Consider the following 21,113-nt stretch of genomic DNA (forward strand, 5'->3'; position numbering starts at 1 on the left):
CAGCTTGTCACGTTCTGTCTCTCCCATGAACTGATGCGAGAGTTCAGTCCATGAACTGTCTCTCGCATGTACAGGCCTGGAGCCAGTACACAAGTATCTTGTGTTCAGCAGATGGTGACAAATGGATGGATGGATTGGCTAATAAACAGTTCACAGTAGCACACCTTTGGTGCAAAGATCACATTCACATAACCCACATACTGGGTTACCTTAGAGTGAGGTCCTATGATCAGCACACAAACACAAGACTAGGTCCTGGATTCCTTCTTCACCCACTGGCTTGCTAGAGAGGATATTGAAAAATGACCCACCTGGCTCCTCCAGTTTTACCAGAATGTGTCTTAAATGTCTTGTCTGGAAAAATTTGATATGTGGCTATAGACCCTTCTTGGTGTGGCCTAGTAAGTTTCAGGTAAATTTGTGGAGTGATGGTGATGCTGTGGTGAAAGCCAAGGAATAAAAGAAGTATTTTCTGCACTAGCAATTAAGAAGTTAACATTCGAAGTGCACTTATAGTAATTAGCATAACCATTCCTTTGATAAATATGGAGAAAAGAAAACATAACTAAAAATACTGCATATTTGTGTTGAAGATTATGTGCCACCCTGAAGAACTTCATCCCACCTTTATCATGTATTTCATTTCATGAGGCTTTCTAAAAGGAGCTCTAAAGCTGCAGTACATCTAGTATAAATGTCAGTTTAAATCCAAGGTGCAGTTTTGAGAAGGAAAGTCTATAGGAGAAGACAGAGAGGGATTAAAATATGGAGGAATTGTAATGAAAGACTAGAGCAGCTGAACTTTCCCCGCTCAAATACAGAATTAAAGCTTATGTGTGTGTGTACATGTGTGCAAGTCTAATGAGGGAGAGGGAATAAAGGAATAGGGAGATGAACAAGAAAGCCATGGGTTCAGTTACAGGAAAGCTCTTTGCTGTGGTTCAGTCGTGGTTTTGAGATGTCCAGACTTGTTGATATCTTCCTTCTGTGCTGTTGGCACAAAGTGTTGCTGTGACACCACATACTCCTTTAATCAAATCTAAAAGCTTTGTTTCAGCTTGTTTTGTTGAAATCTGTGTGTTTCAAATCTCTACCAGGTTTTTCTATAGGCACATTTAGGCATGAAATTAACTAAATCATTAATGATGGAGGCTGAACCCCATACAAGGTGTAGACTCAGGCTCTGGAGACTTATTTGACTTTGTTGATATTTTCAGAATCTCAAAATTGCAAATTTAAGCTCTACAACTGTGATGTTGTCCAGAATACCCTTTACTTATAGCCTCTGGTTGGAACGCCATAGGGGTTCCTATGTGAATACCATGGATCTGGAGATTTTTGTGATGTCTGCATTGTCATCATACACAGGTTTGGACTTGGCATAACTAACTCCAAGGACAGACCCTTGTGAGCAGTGCACTTGGCTGACAATCAGGAGCCATCACCACCTGATTTGCCCCTTGGGTGCCCCGCACCCATCTACAGCCCTAGGCCCAGTCCAAGACAGGCCACCCCTCTTGCCCTGAGCTGACTGGACTCAAGGTCTTTCCCTAGGATCTCAGCCTTTAGTTTTCCCTTACTACCGTGACAGCTCACAGTCCAGATTTTCCCTTGGGAAGGTCAGTGCTCCTGACATCACGCTCTTCTGTGCTTTTGTACTGAGCTGTCCACAGGTCTGTGGATTCAGACTCCTTAACACCTGCCAGGGTTGGCTGTAACCCTGCCACCACGTCAGTGCAGGGGCATTTCCAGAGATCATGTTCAGACATAGATTTTCTTCCTGTGAGTTTGTGATGAGGCCCAGGATCCTTATCGCTAACAGACTCTCACAGGTGAGGCCAGTGTTGCCAGTCTGCAGCCCCCACTCCACAATGTGAGGCTCTAAACTGTTCTGCATGTGCCTAACTGGTCTCCCCACGCTGTTCTGGAGACCTTCTGGGCCCCTCTCCATGGGGCAGTAAGGCTGTTTAAGTTAGAAGAGGGAGATTATTTAATTTATGAAGGTGCAACATGTCATAGAGAAATACAATTCTTGTTTTTGAATTGAAAAAACATTGAAACCACATGCTGCAAAAATAATGGCTTTTCTCTTTATAAGAAAACATCACAGCATTTGAAAATTACAAGCTACTGACATCCCACATAGAGGGCAAGATTCCCCTGTCACCAGGACACTGCCAGAAGCCAGGCTCATTACCACCAGCTCTGGGCTTCAGCCTAGGGTGCTGGCTCTTCAGACAGGGAACATGTTCTAGGGGTGACAGTTCCTACAAAGACCTCTTCCTCACAGCTTGTGCTTCTGAATAAGTTATGTAATTAAACTTCTTGTTTTGAGAAAAGTGAAGACTCACGTGTTGTAAGACATGGTACCAAGAAGCCCTGTGCAACCTTTTGTCTAGTTCCCCAGTGGAGCATCTTGTTGGAACAGAACATCTCCTCCCATAGAACCTCTTATAGACACGTCCACTTCTGGGCACCATCTAGGTCCTGCTCCAAAAAGCAGCAGGTATTTTTAAAACACAAACCTGAGCATGTTCCTCCTTGTTTGAAATCTTCTCATGCCTTTAAAATGGAGAGTCCTCAACAGCAAGCCCTTTAACGCCCCCCGCCTCCCCTTACCCTGCTCTCTGCTAGCCTCATGTCCATCCATGGGACCTTCCACAGTCACAGCTCCTCCTGCAGGAAAGCCTGCCAAGCCCTTGCCCACACTTGGTCAGGCTCCTGAAGAGCTCAGATGAATGGCCGTAACTCAAAGGATCCTGCCAGGGCCTCTCAGACAGGATCAGGGTCTACCTTCCATACTCTCCCCCAGCCACACTCACAATCATACATCAGCGAGCAGTTCCATGATTTGGTGGCTGTCTGTCACCCTCTCTGGACCGCAGGCTTCCTGAGGCAGGAGCAGTGTGAGTCCATTCTCAGCTGTGTCCCTGGACCTTGTGTGTGCCTGACACACACTGATGCTACAGTGATGGACTGATGGTGACAACAGTGATGGCCTCTGGGATCCAGACACTGTCTTACAGATGTTAACAATTCAATCCTCACACTGATTCCACAAGGAAGGCACCTTTACTCCCATTACGGAAGAGGAAAGAGAGGCTGAGTAAGAAATAATTTGCCTGGGGTGATACCACCAGTTCCTGCAGAGCTGGCTCAGAGGCAGGCATCAGAGTTGGAATCCTCAAGCTAGGACAGGAGTATTCACCATGAGCGACCTTTGTGCTGGGCCCCATGCATGGTGGTCAGGTGTCCAGTGAGAGCATCCGCTGCATGCATACAGAAGGGAAGCGGTCCTGAGACTGCTCTCACTAACCAGGCCGTAAGAGACACAGAAGACTTTCATTCTAGTGGGCTTGATTCTCAATAGTTTCCATATTATGTTGACTTTTTATTTTATTTTATTTTATTTTTTTGAGCTGATGGCTGTATTATGTTGACTTTTTAATAGCTTATGTATTAGGTAGGGGCTTCCCCGGTGACTCAGTGGTAAGGAATGCACCTGCAATGCAGGAGACACTGGAGACTCAGGTTTGATCCCTGGGTCTGGAAGATCCCCTGGAGGAGGGCATGGCAACCCACTCCAGTATTCTTGCCTGGTGGGCAGTAGTCTGTGGGGTCACAAAGAGTTGGATACAACTGAATGACTGAGCACACACCCACAGAACATTAGGTAGATGTGAATTAGAAAATTGACATTATTTGCAAGTGTGACGTGTAAAACATTTTGTAAATGTTGTTTTATTTGTAAGTGGATAAGGGTAAAATGAACATCATTATATGAAGAATATTGTAGGATTTGGAGTATAAAATTGACTTAGGAATTTTCCTGTGAAATAGCCACAAACATCCAGTAGCACCCCCAATTTAACCTTTGTTCAGTTCAGTTCAGTCGCTCAGTCGTGTCCAACTCTTTGCGACCCCATGAATCACAGCACGCCAGGCCTCCCTGTCCAGCACCAACTCCCGGAGTTCACTCAAACTCATGTCCATCGAGTCGGTGATGCCATCCAGCCATCTCATTCTCTGTCGTCCCCTTCTGCTCCCGCCCCCAATCCTTCCCAGCATCAGAGTCTTTTCCAGTGAGTCAACTCGTCGCATGAGGTAGCCAAAGTATTGGAGTTTCAGCTTTAGCATCAGTCCTTCCAATGAACACCCGGGATTGATCTCCTTTAGAATGGATTGGTTGGATCTCCTTGCAGTACAAGGGACTCTCAAGAGTCTTCTCCAGCACCACAGTTCAAAAGCATCAGTTCTTCGGCGATCAGCTTAAATCAACATTAAATAATAAGTGACTAGACTTAATGGGAAAACCTGCAAGTGTATTTCTGGTGGTAAAACCATTCCCAGTGACGATTTATTGTCTAGTTAATAAGAGTTCCCTTGTCCCTTAGCACATTAATACTTGCTCCCAATTACTATTTAATATTTTTGATTTTGTATTTCCTTTGCAAATTGAGCTATCATTTGATGAATGTCTGGATTCTGCTGCCCAACCTTTGGACTATTTCCAGCATAAAATTACAATCCCAGATAATCATGCCACAAAGATCTGGGTCTCATTAGGAGGGAGAAAAGCTGGGAAACGGCCCAGTCTGGCCTCCCCCAAATCCAACAGCCATGGCTTTCTCTAGTTGTTCTACAAATGATTCAAATTTTTTAGTAATTCTAAAAACTGATGTGTTTTTTCCATGAAAGGAAGTGTTACCACATTTTCCAAAGGAGGAGGATCTGCGTCCTTGCTCTTTCATCCTCTCATTCCCACCCCCTCACCCTTGCCACCACCCACACAACATCTGTAGTTCCTAAACTAAAAGCACAAATTATTATGAAAGTTAATTGAGCTTACAAAGAAATGTTTGTGCAGGAAACTTTCTCGGCTTCAAGGAGAAGTCTGGCTTGAGTGGCCATTCAGCAGGGTGGAAATCAGCTCACTGAAGGCATTCCTGCAGCCCCACAGCAGCAGCCCCTTCTGCTGCCACCACCCCCGCTGCAGATTTGACCATGTGCCAGAATAAACAGTTCAATGATGAGTTCAGTTAAAACATAAAGTACACACTTTTTTCACTTCTCTGGTTACTGGCCTCAATAACCAGATAGTCAGCAAAAAAAAAAAAAAAAAGTAGGTTACAGATTACCAACCAATTACGTCCACTGCATTAGGCCCAAGCCCTCTGGCCATTTGAAAGGCCCGGGCACAATCCTCACTCGGCACTGGCCTTACAGGGACCTGTAGGCCCTAGGCTGCCAAGAATGACTTTATCTCCATCAACATGTTCTGTCAGATTGAATGGCACAGCCTGAGAATCCCAGACTGGCTAAGAACAAATGAAAAGGTTTGCCATCTCTTGGAGTGCACTGTTGAGCCTGGATTTGGTACTTACACATATTGTGGGGATCGACAGCTTTTCCTTGAGATGGTTTTTAGACCCAGGGACTTGACTCTAGCCCCAACTCTTCGCTTCTCTCCCTTAACTACCAGGAGTCTCTTAGACATATGATCACAAGCAAATAGATGGAGGGCATATTGTTGAAGCCTTGTAACTTCACTTACAGCACCTGCCCTTTGAAAGACACTAACCGTGATCAAAGTCAGCAAAGGATCAAAGGATCTTTGCTCCTAGAGATGAGTCTCTGATTGTCCCCAAGAGGAAAGAAATTCAAATAGTTTGCTAATAAGTGATAAGGAAGGGGGCCTCCCTGGTGGCTCAGATAGTAAAGAATCTGCCTGCAATGCAGGAGACGCAGATTTGATCCCTGTGTCAGGAAGATCCCCTGTAGAAGGGAATGGCTACCCACTCCAGTATTCTTGCCAGGAGAATTCCATGGACAGAGGAATCTGGTGGGCTACCTTCCATGGGGACACAAAGAGTCGGACACGACTGAGCAACTGACACACACACAAGAGATAAGGAAACCCCGCTCAGGATTCTTTGGCCTAGAATGATTGTCATGGTGGAGCAGTTTTACCTTGGTCATTGCACTTAAAGGAAGGCTATCTAAGAATGCTCGGCAGGGAAGAGAATTACATAATGTCTTCTGTGAGCAGGAGAAAAGCATAAGAGAGAAGTTAAAGGGAGGAATTTTTTCAAAAGAAGATAAAAAGTATGTCTTATGAATCCTGTGTGCGTTATTTTTAAGTATTCCCTTGGATAATAGTTAATAATGCAGCAAGGAAACCAAGGGTAAGTTTTCTTGTCTGTTACTTAATAGACCATGTTTTTGGAAGAATCAGTCTGGTTAAATCTCAGATACATTCAATCAGAAAACGGACTTTCAACAACAGAATTTTGTGTCTGCAGTCTGTAGCAAATCCAATTCTATTAGGCCAGGAGGATGTAATAGAAACTAAAACTTAAGAGAGACCCAAGCAAGGAAAAATACTTCCTCATCCAAGCCTAAGAGGAATTTACCATCAGCCCTACTATTAATAGAAGCCGTGGAGATTCCATTTTCATTGCTCATCTGCCTCTTCAGTTATTAAACTTAAGAAGTGAATCAAATCTGCTGAAAACTTATATATGATGTTAATATAGAGATTTTAGTAATTCAGCAGTATTTATTCATCTCATTGCTTGCTGAATTTCTCAGTGTAATAAGCTAAAGGGGAGCCAAAGGTAACAGAACGCTGTTGTTCTTAGGTGACATGTTATTCTTTAAAGAGACAGAATGTGCTGTGAAACAACAGAATGCTTTCACCACAAGTGAAAATGATGACCAAGTGCACATCCACAAGAGGCAGCCACAGGGCTGAGGAGCCAGGAGGAGGAGCTGGTGGGGGAGCCTCTCTGGAGGACAGTCTGTGAAGGGAGACCACACACGTGGAATTCCCAAGAGCGCTAGGGAGGCAGGATCCAGGGATCCGGAAGCACGGGGCTAAAAACAGCAGTGAGAGACTCTCATTGTCTTCGCAAATCTGCACGCCCGAGGTAGAGGAGAAATGAGCTGCATCTGTGTTAAGTCAGAGGCCATTATCAGGGGTCTAGCTTCAGGGCGGAGAAGGAATAATTGTGAGACAGAGTTGTAGATAGAGAATTGGATTGCTTTACGGACTCATAGCAGGATTAACATTCTTAGTCACTGGGAAGGATAAGCAGAACTTGATTCTTTGTTTGTCATGAATATGGAAAGCCAGGATTCCTGGACATGGATTTGGCTGTCCAGTTCTAAGAATAGATGTTGCTTCACACAGTACTGTAACCCCCATGTTGCTTGCTAAGCCACGTCCAACTCTTTGTGACTCTGTGGACCAGAGCCCACCAGGCTCCTCTTCCATGGGATTCGCCAGGCAAGAATACTGGAGTGGGGTGCCATCCCCCTCCTCCAGGGGGATCTTCCAGACCTAGGGGTCAAACCCTGGTCTCTCACATTTCCTGCATTGGCAGGTGGATTCTTTGCCACTAGTGCCAACTGGGAAGCTTGTAACCCCCACGTACACATATAAATAACAGCTTGAAGCCCTTCACTTCCTTGTTAGTTCTTAGTACCTTATATCTTCAATCCCTCTATTTAACTGATGATGAATTAGGAAGAATTTAACCCTAAGAAAACCCTTTTGGGGGCTTCCCAGGTGACACTATCAGTAAAGAACCCACCTGCCAATGCAGGAGACATGGGTTCGATCCCTGAGTCAGAAAGATTCCTTGTAGTAGGAAATGACAACCCACTCCTGTATTCTTGCCTGGAAAATTCCACGGATGGAGGAACCTGACAGGCTACATTCCTCGGGGCTGCAAAGAGTCAGAGATGACTGAGCACACACACACACACACAAACCCTTTTGGAGTTTGACCTTAGGAGTGAAATGACCCACTTTAACCAGGTTTATCTTCTAGAAAATCCAGGATAAAGGGAATTCTAATCATGTGCTTCCCCTCCTCCTGTTAGACCTTTCCCTAAATCAGAGATTGGCAAAGTACAATCCAGTGCCCAAATCCAACTGCTGCCTGTTTTACAAATAAAGTTTCATTGAAACACGGTGGCACCTGGCCATCATTACTTGTGTCTGGTGCTGTCTTTGGCCCACAACAGGGTCGAGGATTAGGACACAGACCATATCATCTGCAGACCCGAAAATATTTACTCTGGCTCTTTTCAGAAGTTTCCCAGTCCCTGCTCTGGAACAGCATACAGGGTGCTTCAGACTGTATTTTCTGGACTCAGACCTGTGTCAGTGAGAAGCAGCTCTGGTTGGCATCACCCATTCACACCTTTTTCCAGGCACATGGTCCATCTAATAGCAGATGGTTCTGTAGGAGAACTATGAACTTGAATTGCTGGCTCCTCATGGAGATCTTTCACATTCTAGAAACAGTAGTATCTGAGCACAATCAAGAGTCTTCTGCAGCAGAAAGTTGGCTCAGGCTTCTCGCGAGTCAACTGAGAAGTTGTTAGTGATTTCTGAGTCAGTCTTTCCTCATCACTGAGCCCAGGAATTGGGATGGGCTTTGGGTCACATTGTGAACCAAGGAAAGAGGCTGCATCCCTCCCCTACTGAAATGCAACTTAAAAGGAATATTTTAAGTAAGTAGGAGTAAGTGAAAAAATTGTTCATTTTAAAACAAGCATTAAATAAAAATATGTAAATACACACAGCACACAAATCCCAACTGAGAAGGGTCAGATGAAGCTTTTTGCTAAATGAAAAATAACAAGAGTAGAGAATGTTGTGAACATAAAGCTAGGAGCTCTTCTAAAGGAATTCTAAAAGACACACAATAGGTGTGGCTTCTTTAGGCTTAAGTGCCCAACACAGGTTCCCTGATCAGATATGGGTCCAAATGTGCCCCCTTTCAGGCCATGGGCTCTGGGTTAGCTATGGTCAGTGTCCACTGTTCCTCCCTCAGCAGCAGGAGCCACAGCTGTTCCCCAGGCCACACGTAACAATGTGAACTGAAGGCAGAGGGGTCAACCTCTGGGAGAGCTTGGAAGGAAGGAAGCAATTTCATTCTACTGGGACCCAGTCCAGATTTAACTCAGATTCAAGTTGTAGTAATATGTGAGTCTACCATGTGTCAGATGCTTTAAGCACGGATTCTCCCATTTCCCTGAACCCTGCCAAGAGTCCCTGTTTTATAGATGAAGAAAAAGGGCCTCAATGTGATAGAAATATGGTCCCAGTAGTGTTGGGACCAGAGTTCTTATCCAGTCCTTTGGCTCTAAGGGCATTGGTCATTGACAGGTCATTGTAAAAGTCGGATGCTGTTGTTCTGTAGTCAGAATGGCTAGGGGTTAGCTTGCCCCTTTTCTGACTTTTCAAATCCTTTATGACATGACTATGACAGATTGGTTCAAATAGTTGTGCTGAGGACCTGACATGTTTTGGTAACTTTTTAAAAAGCAAGCAGCTCATCAGTGAAATCAAGCCCCTCATCTTTTTAGGGGCATTACTTTTCTCATTTTATTGTTTCTCATTTGTTCCCAGGAGCAAAAGGGATCCAATGATGCCCCCGCAGAAAGCAATTCCAGCCTGAAGCAGCATAATGAAAGCTCAGACTTGAAAAATGGCTTAGAAATCTCAGCCCTGAAAGCTTTGTCTTTTCTGTACCCTCCTCCCCCAAATCCATCCTTTCCCAAGCAGTCCCAGTGGACCAGCTTCCTTCTGTCTCCTAACATCTTTGCTCCTTTTCCTCTGCTCCCTTTTCCTATAGGTTCCCTCATAGGAGGTCACAGGTCTTCTGTGACCTCCTGCACTTCTCACAGCAAAGGCTGGGCAGAACACCATGGGGCACTCGAAGAGCTAGTCCTGGCCTGACCGTGGCTGGCGCTGGTGGGGAAGCACAGGGAGGGGTGCTGGAAACATCTTTGTTTTCAGAAGAAAGCTTTGGTGTCATGGCCTCTCCTGTTGTCTTAGTAATCACTCCCTTGTTTAGCTGTTTGTTATCATTTACTCTGGGTTCTTTTTTTGGGGATAGGTGGCTATTTGTGTGTTCAATTTTTCTTATGTTCATGAGTAAACCAACTTAAATGGGTATCTATTTAGAGACGTGGCCTTGAAACAATTGTGCATTAGTGACTTACTTTTAAAAACAAAAACAGTAATGATAGGAGAAAGCATTTAAAAGCACATTCAGATTGTCTTGGGGTGGGGGTAGACACGCACTGCCACATGGAACCCACACAGTTTTTCCGCAGAGAAACACTTGCAAGAAACCTCCTTACCCACCATTCTGGTTTAGAAATCTTTTGTTTCCTTGGAAATTATGTATCTTTTCCGGAATTTTTTTCAATAAGAATGCATGGAGAAGTGATTCTTAGAGATAACTATAGAGAACCCAGAAAGGATCACTCATGTGTATCTCCAGATGACCCAGAGGAGGGCAATGCAGGGGAGAAGGAGAAATGAAATAAATCTTATTTTCTTGGTGTGGCAAATTGTGGGACTGGGTCACCAAGCCCAGCGCCTGGCACTTTTAGGCAGCCTCCTCTTTGCTGGGAACAGGGGGTGACTTCTTTGCTTTACTCTGAGGAACATAAGGAGTGTTCACATTGGCAACTTCTCCTCCTGCAGGCCTGGGTCCCTCAGTGGCTCTGTTGCATGGCTGGGGCAAGTCCTGCGATTATTTCGTGAGTGAAGTCATCTCCCCAAAGGGTTGGTATGTCTCTTCAGGGCAGTGAGCACTTCTGATTCATTCTTGAGAACTGTTGTTGAGCCACTTTATTAAAGATGTTTTAGTTGAAGCAGTGAATGAACAGAAGAACAGCCAGCCCTCGTGGCCCTGGTGCAGACCACAGAGCAGGAGGGAACAAACCTTTGCCCAGTGGCCAGCGACACCTATGGCAGTGACTCCCCAGGCGGGGGTGCTCCTCTGTCGGGCTGGCGTTTGCATGAGCTCCAATATGAAGAGCGTTCCCCAGCCCTCCTCATTAGGGGGAGTCGCAGGGGCTTGGGCAGGGTAGAAAGCCACTGCCTTCTGCTCACCAGGTCTCTACTGAAGGGGGTCAGCGGAGTGAGAGGTGAAGGGTGCAGGGAGACAGGCAGTCTTAAGTCAGACTCTGAACTGTCAAGCTTTGAACCGCTTTCAAGTAGTGGTCTTTGACGCCCACCCCATTAGGAATATTCCCTTTCCCACTTCCCAGGCTTACCTCTGTGATGACCATCTGCCCCCCACCCCCTGCTCCCATCCTGTCCTGCTCTTTCAAGTCCCCTGCTTTTAGAAAGGCAGACCATCCCATTCCAGTGAATGGGATGAGAGGGAGTAACAGCCCCTCCTCATTTAGATGATAGGCAGGTCTCAGCAGTCACATTCTTGAGGAAGAGCTTTGAAAATCTGTGCCGTGTCAAGTACTAACCTTGTGGACTCTGCACTGGCCCTCACTGCTCAGGTTGAAGGACTCACCTGAAAACACAACAGGACTCTGAAGAAGTAGGTCAGAAGCATGAAAATCGAAGTGGGGGTGAAGCATCCAGGTGATGGTTTGGCCAGCAGAGCTTCGGAAAGGCAGTGGAGTTACTCGCTTGAGAGGCATGCCTGTGTGTGGAGAGAGCCCTGAGCATGAGAAAGCAGCAGTCCCAAGCCGGGAGATTAGAAAAACAGAACCCAGCCGGGAGGAGGCGCTGACTCATGATATCTCTAGAAAGTAAAGACCAGACCCAAGAATTCTCTCTTGTTTATATTTTCACATGGAGAGATTTTAAGCCAGCTCTAACCACTGTCCTTTCCTCAGTGTGCCCTGCTCAGCATTCAACGTTTAGTCAAGGAGCACTCCAATCACGTGTAATCTAGTTCTGTACTACCTAATATAGATTCTGGTGTATAATCTGATAATGTCATTCATCTGTCCATGAATTTTCATTCAGTGTATGTCCATCTATTTAAATAAAGAGGAAGGACCAGACACAAATTGTGTTGCCAAATACTCAAAAAAGATTTATTGGGCTGAATGAATAAAAAAATTAGTGGGTATGGCTTTCTGAAGTTTTTTCTGGTCCAGGTTCATTTCTGATCATCCCAAATAGGTAAAAATCATTTCTTATTTACTAGCCATTCAACTACCTATAAAAATGGAGTGGACACCCAGCTCCATGATTCAAGATTTTTCATTTCCATTGTCAGAACCATTCTCTGGACAGCATCCAATAAAAGTGAACAGTAATGTCTTTCATTTTAGAATTTTAAAGCATCCTCAATTTTGACACAATACAGCAGTTCTGTTGAGTGCATTTAAAAAAGAAATCCACCCCGCCGCCCCTAGAGGTGGGGGTGGTTTGCTGTATCCTTGAAGACACATAGGCAGAAATAGATTGCAGTGGTTTGCCTGCTTTGAATACTGCTGTAGCAAAGCCTCGATATCAGGCATGGTTTGTATTTAGGGACATGTGTGATTTATGAGGCACTTTTATGTCCATAGTCCCATTACTGCTCACAACTGCCCTGTCATGTGCATCGAGCTGGTCCTATTGTAACCAGGGAGTGGAGACACAGAGAGTGGAGATAACTGGCTGGAGACCGTCCCATAATGACGCGCCACAGTCTGCACACTGATTCAGAGATGCCTGAGGCTGTCCCTGGACACCTGCCACCATCGCTCCTAGAGCTGGTCTTCCCGGGGCTCATACACATCAGTTAGCTCCCAAGAAAGTGGACACAATATGCACAGGTCTCCTAACTCTTAGTTTACTTGTAAAAAGTCATAAACTTGGTTTGGTCTTACTTCAATGGCTAGGAGGAAAATCATAGGGAAGGAAAGCAACCAGGTACTCTGTGTCCCAACTCTAAAACAAAATAGGTGTTATTTTCAAGTTTTCTGATTGTTAGCTTAGATTTGAGTTTGTAGATGTGTTGATCATGCCAAGGCTTGGCATGTTTAGTCCAGTAGACATATTATAATGCACATTGCAAATTACCAAATATTTAAGACTTTTTTGAGTGTTATATGTGCATTTCCAAGTTGTAGTGTAGATTGAAATTCAGTTTGACAGCAGTCTTTGGATGCCTACAGGATGAGGACTATGTATTAGGTATGAAATTAAATATGATCAAATAAGAAACTGTTGATAAAATATAAAGTTTTGAAAAATAAAGAAAAATCTTTTCAAAATTATAATGACACTTTTCCCATTCCACAAAACCATTTATTAAAGCCATAATGAAAATTTAAATACTATTTTGTACTTTTAAAAAATCATATTTGTATTTACTTTTATTATATATTTTCCCAATTTTCATTATAACTTAACTGTAGGTCAACATTCCTACAAACTTCTATGGATTAAATAAATTTCACAGGCTCGTCTGATGCTGTAATCACAATTTATAACAGTTTTCTATGGGATAAATTTACTCTCTACTCCCTGAAATGAATGTAAAAAATGTATTGATAGATCAGGAAGAAACTTGGAATCTCTTCAATTCCGTCCTTATTTGAAGAGACACCAAATCTGTGCAATGCATGGCTTTTCCCAAGGGCTACCATATGCAACTGTTCTGAATACCAATGATGTGAACAACCTGCAGCCTCCTCACCCTTCTAACAGTCTCTATATCTAGTATTTCATTTGGTTACTTCTAATTTTTAAAGCACTTCCACAAAGCCATTCAATTAATAATATGCAAAACTTTGAAGAACATTTCTCCATTTTTATGAAATGTATTTTATTAAAAGTGTCATTCTTTTGGCCTGTTCAACACAGATTTTTGTAAATTATCTCCTCTGTAATATTTTATTATAAAGTAATATATGGTCACTGTAGAAAATTTGAAAAATGCAGAACCTCTAAGGAGGAAATAAGAAAAACACTCCAAACCCAGTATTCATAAAAGTCTATTGTTAACAACTTTTTCTTCCAGTAACATTTCTGTGCATTTTTTAATAGTTCAGATGTATAAACACACATTTTGAAATTGCCACCACAACACAATTTGAGTAAGGCAAAAGAAATGATTAATCCGGATACTATGAAACCTCTAGCAAACTCTCTGAGTATCTTTTCCTTATTTATTTTTAAATCCATTATGTAAATATCTTGAGATTTCCTTAAACCTTTTCAGGATGAAAGTGGGCAAAATCTTCCTTTGGTTTTTAAAACTTAATCTAATATGTTAAGTAGCCTAGAATGATTTTCCAGTAACCAACCAGAAAGCTGTGAGGACTGACACTCTTCTGAGACATCCTGCCTCCTTCTCTACCACCAGACACACGGAAACAGGAAAGGTTGAGAGATCTGTGTCAGGTCATCCAAGACTCTGGTCACGTGACCACTATCGGCCCATTGCTTTCACATCTAAAATGTAAACACAACATGTGTATTCACATCCCAGCAGTCAGTCCAAGGAGATATATGTGTATTCCACCTCTCCCCACTCTTTGTATTTGCATAATAAATAATTTTAAGTAGTGATGAATGCTAAGAGAAAAGAAATCAGAAAAATGTGATAGAATGCAATGGGGGAGACTTAAGCTGACCTGGTCCCAGAACAGGCTTTTCTGAAGGGATGTCATGTCCACTGAGGTAGAATCTCAGTGACAAAAGGGACACAAAAATGCAAAGACCTGGGGAGAAAGGGAAGAGTGTTCCAAGCAGATGGAAGAGCCCTGAAGGGGGCAGGATCCTGGTGGCTGGAAGAAACAGGGAGGCTTGGCTGGACCAAAGGGCAGGGGAGGGAGCCTGAGATGGTGGGAGGGGTGCGGGCAGGGGCCCATCCTCTGTTCTGCTGCCCTGGGAAACCCGGATGGTTCAAACCCAGAGCAATGTGATATGATTTCTGCTTCAAAATGAGGTGCTCTGTGAAAAATGAGGCAATAATAAAAACAGTTTTGGAGGCCACAGGGAGAGATTTGCAAGTGCCCAGGGACTTTGGCTGCCATTAAATCATAGAGAAAGCAAATTAAAACAATTAGGCAATTCCAAAAGTATCTAAGTAGATTTGGGAAAATCTAGAGAAACCTGTTTTAGTGTTATGTCTTAGCCTTACAGATTTGCCTGGGCTTGTGGGCAAAGAGAGAGGTACACCCCCACAATGACACAGGAAAGCCACAGGCTCTCCCTGTCAAATCAGGCATGTCTCAGGACTTAAAGGAGGCAGACTGTTTTATTTTCAATTCAAATAAATTGGGGGGGTGGGGTTGGTTCTTCAGAAAGAGAACAGCCTGACTCTGGATACCACATGAACCCTGGTACAAGGGTGCCATATGATTCCATGAGCAGAAGTCCCCAGACAGGCAGAACTGTCCTAACTGGAAACACGTCTGCAGTTTGTGGTCTCTGGGGCAGGGGCTGTCTGAGCAGGGCCATGAGGGAGCTCCCAGGGTGACCGTGACGTTCTGGGCATGACAAGAGTATAGGTTACACAGTTGCATGCATTTGTTGAAACTCACCAGTGCTCCACTTATTACTGATTATCTCACAGTTTGTGATGTTACCTCAACAGCCACTGTCAGTAATCTTGAACTGTAACCAGTGGCTTGTCAGGATGAAGGGCACTGCTATCTGTGCCTTACTTTATAACGCATAGAAAACATTAGATGGGTAGGTGTGTGTTAAAGTGAACATAATAAAATGCTACTTTAAGGATGTTCACAGTGCAGTTCTTTTAGGTTTTTGTCCATTTATGAATCAACATAATAAATTGTGAAGATGAAAAGCTGAGTGCTTTGAAGGCCCCCTTCTTGTTTCAGTAGAATTTGTCTTCAGATTTGTGGGACGGAAAGCAAATCTCTAGCATGTTGTATGGAGCTTGACACAAACACTTTTAATTTTCTGGTTTTCAAAGGCTTAGCCTAATGTAATATTGAACTCTCTCTGAATAAATTGCTTAAAAATCTAATCCTAAATGCATATTTCAATGAAATTCTTAAAGTACAATATATTATTTTTTCTTTCTTCTTCCCATTGGATAAATATTCTTCTGACAGAGTAACTCTATTTAATGCCCAGTATTTGAGTGAACCAACCAAATGCGGCCAGTTCACACAGTCTCACAGGACGAGGACACATCCACGGAAGTCCCAGCATCTGTCCGGGCACACCTTACGTCAAGGCAGCTGTCACAGTTCCCAGTAGTTAGCTGTAACAAAAGACACCTGAAGCTTCTGTGTGCATTCGGTTCTCAGAACAGCTCTGGGAGGCCAGAAATGGCTTTTACCAAGGCTGTGTTTGAGAAAACCGCACTGCGGAGCTCTGGGAAGTCCTTCAGGCCGCATACAGAGGAGGTGCTGACCGGAAGCTTTCTCCTGGCTGAGCTCAGAGCCTTTCCTCTCACAGCTTTGCCTTGAGTCTGCCTTGCTAGTTAGTGATTTTTATTTTCCAGATTTAATGGTCTCACATTTAAATGTTCTATATTACATAACATGAGATATTTGATATAAGGATGGAGCCAAGATTATACCTTGTTCAGTCAAGAAACCCAGGCCGGGCCATTTGCGTCCTCACCCCAGACCTGCTGTCTCCCTTTTTGTGTGTGGCAGAGAAGCCGCAGAATAAGCAGCCTTGTCGTGTTTTCTGTTGATACTTTAGTCATTAACCCAGGAGTAGGGCTCGAGATGGATTTGCCTTCAGCTCAGTCCAATAGTGTGCTGGCTGCTTTTTCTTAAGAATAAACATGTTGGGCAGTTGGGCAATTTTTTGCCATTATTAAAAAATACATCAACATTTTGCATGAAAATTTAGGTCTGTTTCCTCAGAATAGGTTTTCCAAAGTGGAATCATCATGACATAGATTTTAAGCATATTTATTTGTATGCAGTTTGTCCAGTTGTTTCCAAAATGTTTTACAAATTAACGTTCATATCAATAATGTGTAATGTTGCTACTGTCTTCCAAATATAAGATCTTTTTTTAAATATGAAAGTAATTTATAGTAACTGTAAATAGCCAAGGGTCATGGTAAGTATTCATCAAATAAATCCTTTCAGTGCTCATTTAGCACTTTTTGAAAAAATAAATAAAAACACAAGTGTAGTCCTTTTGCAATTATTTTCTTCTTTAACAGGGTAAACTTACCTGACATGTTTTCCTTTTTAACTGATGAAAGTCATTTTCACTTAATTTAATAATAAAAATAGTTCAGCCAAGAGAAATTTACAAACAGATACCTTTGAGCATTTAAAATGGAAACATTTGTGATTGCTTTCATCCTTCTGTGTACAGAAGAAACCCTTCAGAAACGTGCTCCAACACCCAGTTCTAGTCAACATTGGTCACCTGGCTGGCGTGAAGGGCATGACCAATACTTGGGGCTGCCTAGACCAGAGCTGACCAGTTAGGCTGAAATTTAGGAACCATAGTCCATCAGCTTCCAAGGTGTGCCAACAGAAAGGTCACCTGTTATTGTCAAAATCCTGCGCTTCCCTTGATGCTGACATCTTTAAGGACCTTAGAATTGGGAAATCAGTCTGGCCTCATCTGCATGCACTGCAGCCAACTGTGTACAGTGGTTCCAACTTGAGGTTGCAATCAGAGCAGCCCACACTCCTAAGTGAAGGCAGCCAGAGATGTTAGGTCCGTCCTGTGTTATGGTTGAGTGATGAAATCACTGTGCCCTGGAGCCAGTGCAGCGGGCTCTGTCTTGTGAGCCATTGCAGTTCCCTTGTGAGCATTCTCTCTACCACCAAATTTGAAAGAGACCACAGAAGGGGAGAAGAGGGAAATCCCCACAAAGTCAAAGAGGAAGTAAGGGTTGCTTCAGACTTAATGGTGGTGTAAACGCTTCACGTTTATTATGTGGTGTCTGAACATGTACTCAGTGCCTTGGCACCAGATTGCAAGAGCAGAAAGTCAAATGATGCTCTGCAGAACACTACCGTGGGGAGGGGGCAAAGAACCTATCAAACAGAAATGCAGATTTGGGAAGAGTTCCTCAGGAAGTCCCCACATATTGACTCTGGTGTTGGTTTTGTGCTCAACCACCTGGTTGCAGATTGTAGCCCTGCCTGGTCAGGTCTGAATCAAACCTCCAAAGCCAGAGGCCATATTTCCTCACTTATGATAATTTTGGCTCAAAGTACAGTCGCTTACCAGCTCCCTGCTTCAAAAGTCCCAAACCTCTTTGTTTTCTTATGCTTGCCTATTCATGTTGTTCAAAGAGCTAATTTATAAACATGGCTTTATTATAATCCTCTCCTTTGCTTTTAAATATAAACTACCAAATGTATTTTCATAGTCTGACTTCATCCCCTAATTTAAAATGTTTTCTTATATTAAGTTTGACAGCTGAAAACATTAGGGCGTTAAGTGTGTCGAGGCCACATCCCAGCAATTGATGCCAAACCCTTGCACCTCCACCTGGGTGGCAGGCTCCTTAGAGTGTGGCAGACACAAAGACATGCTGGTTTCTCAATTAGTAACCAAGTGTGTTTTCAACGTTACTTTCTAAATTTTATATAATATTTGATTTTATTCTTCGGTGCATCAGTTTAGAATATTTTTTGTCTCCAGTCAATGGTTTTTAATTTACACTCTTGTCATTGACTTTAGGTTGTACAAAGTTGTGATAGGAAACTATGTTTGTAAATAGTCTTTCAACACATAATAATGTGACATGTTATCTTTTTGCAAAGTAAAGGTTCATTATATATTTATCAACATTGTAAATACACAATTATTGTCTATTTTTTCATGCATTTTACTAAAACTCTTAGAGACTGTTTAATATCAAAGATTTCTGTAGGGTTTTCATCTGTTTCTCCTTGAATTTTTAATATTTTTAAATAGTTGCATGCATTATAGAGATGAACTAGTCCTTAGTTTGAACTGCATCTTATACAAACTTTTAAACATTGTTTATCACATTTGTCCTGAGTGGCCTTCAATCAGAATTACTATCCTAAATCACTGAAGCATGAAGTTAGTTGAAGATTGTGAAGATTGTTTTATTTTAGTTTTTCTACTTTACTTTATTTCATGTGATACCTTTTTCCCCTTGTTTCCAGTTTGCCAAGGGACAAGTAACAAGCTCACCCAGTTGGGCACTTTTGAAGACCACTTTCTGAGCCTACAGAGGATGTTCAACAACTGTGAGGTGGTCCTTGGGAATTTGGAAATTACCTACATGCAGAGTAATTACAACCTTTCTTTTCTCAAGGTTAGTTCAATGAATTTGATCCTTACCCAAATACAGTAGAAGTAAATAAAAGTAAATAAGGCCCTGGCAGAATTTAATTGGCAGTGTATTTACTTTTGCTATGGCAGTTACAAACCATAAGGAAATTACACATGCAAGTTTTATGGAAAGTTCACTTTACCAGATAGTGTCAAGTTGTAGCTATAAAATAGCAAAGAGAAACAGACTAGCCTGGTGTTCTGCTATCATTGTGGACACTAATCTTTTAACCAGCACTGCAGCCATGGTATCCTGCTATACTGGCTGTGTTTGAAAAAAAAAGGAAAGAAGACCTGCTTTGTAGCCCTTACCTGTTTTCTTGGTATAAATACTCCCACCATGGTTGATTTCCGGCTACCAAGAGTTTAAAAACTAGTTCACAAAACTCCCATATGTTTTGCAGTAGGCTCTAGTGAGCCAATAGGAGCCAGCCTTAAAAGCTTCTGAGTTTGGTGTAGTTAAACTTAGGATTTTATTGGTTTTCTTCTGGGTTTGTTTGTTTTTGATGGAAAACCTGCAAAAAAAAATACGAAATAAATTAATAAAACGTTTCCATTTTCTGCTGAGACTGTTAAACACCAGGCAAAGTGAAAGTCACAGCATTCCTCAGTAATTCACATGGTCCGTTGTTACTGCTGTCAAGCTCAAGAGGCAAAAATGCAGCAATCACTATAAATCTTGTTACCTCCCATGGGGTCCAGTGGTAATCATCTACATGATTCGTCAACCAATCCTGTTCAGCTAGGTGTCCTGGGCTCTCTGGACCCCCTTTATATCTTGCATTCATGAGTTCCTCCAAAGAGAAATAATATGTTCATGTTTTATTTCCTTAGACCATCCAGGAGGTTGCCGGTTATGTACTCATTGCCCTCAACACAGTGGAGAAGATTCCATTGGAAAACCTGCAGATCATCCGAGGAAATGTGCTTTATGAAAACACCCACGCCTTAGCGGTCTTATCCAACTATGGAGCAAACAAAACTGGACTGAGGGAGCTGCCCTTGAGAAACTTACAGGGTGAGAGCAGGACATGGGAGGCTATAGTATGAAGAGCGACTTGGATGGTACTCAGCGGACTGGGTGCTTTTCTGAATTCCACTCAGGGAAGACTTTTATTCATGACACACAGATGTATTGCGTGCCAGCCACATGCAAGATATGCAAGTGGAAGTTCTAAGAAGACAGTAGTTGATGGGGCAGGAAGGGAAGAGTTAAGCCAAGTACAGGTTGTGCCTTGTTCATGGAAAAGTATCCAGAGAGTTAGTAAGACATGGTAAAGGTGCTGGAGAAATGAGAGTATGACCAGATGATGGAACTGGAACGCTCAGGTAGTCTGCCAGTCTTACTGCCTGGACCTCATATATAAGGGACAAAGAGTAAAAATCCAACCACTGTCTGAGACATTTTCCAGAGTAATGCTATTATACAGAAAGCCATTTTTAAGTTTGTAAGGATAGAGAATAAAGATACTACAGGCGAAGTTTGAATTCTTATGAGGAGGGCACTTATGAGGGTGCTGTGAGAGGAAACTGTAGAAAAATGGCAAGTTGATTTTTAAAATGTGAAGATAACAATGATTGTGGCAGGTACAGTGCCAACCATGTTAAATTGGTAACTTAATTTAATGCGCCTCACCTTGTTTCAGAGCAAGAGGTATGCTCTGCCATTTTACCAAAAAAAAAAAAATTGGTCAGAGTAACCCTCTTGAATTCCCACAGGAGTGAAGAAATGGCCAGAGTTGGCCACCCAGACCATGCCTTAGAGCCCTAACCTTCCCCCATGCCTTGTGGCTCTGATGGGCAATGGGGCCAACCCCAAAGAAGGATGAGAGCAGAGGACACACAGCAAAGGAGGTTCGCGGTACAGGGCCTGACCCCAGGCTGAGGTGCAGGGCAGGCTGCCTGTCCAAGTCCCATGGAGCCTGTGTCCAGGTCAGCTCCTGGGCTCTGCATTTATGAAATGGCATTAGGGCTCCCCTCAGCCTCCCGCACCTGTCGGGTGCGGTGCTGGCACTGGGCTGTGCTGTCCTCGCCCGCAGCCCACCAGGATGCCTCACAAAGTCGCTGTCTCGTG

The 21,113-nt window shown here is 43.1% G+C and overlaps 1 protein-coding gene across 3 annotated transcripts in view; it reads left to right on the forward strand.

The window, feature by feature from the left end:
* The window catches only part of EGFR (epidermal growth factor receptor), a 217,702-nt gene that overhangs the window by 121,650 nt on the left and 74,939 nt on the right, over positions 1-21,113 (forward strand). For all 3 annotated transcript variants that reach the window (XM_055414809.2, XM_055414810.2, XM_088831867.1), the window contains exons 2-3: positions 18,871-19,022; positions 19,874-20,057. In XM_055414809.2, the coding sequence (XP_055270784.1) occupies positions 18,871-19,022; positions 19,874-20,057 (336 nt within the window). The remainder of the gene's footprint in view (positions 1-18,870; positions 19,023-19,873; positions 20,058-21,113) is intronic.

This window comes from Moschus berezovskii, chromosome 24, assembly GCF_049115385.1.
Source record: "Moschus berezovskii isolate FMDL1 chromosome 24, NW_MosBer_1.0, whole genome shotgun sequence".
NCBI lineage: Eukaryota > Metazoa > Chordata > Mammalia > Artiodactyla > Moschidae > Moschus > Moschus berezovskii.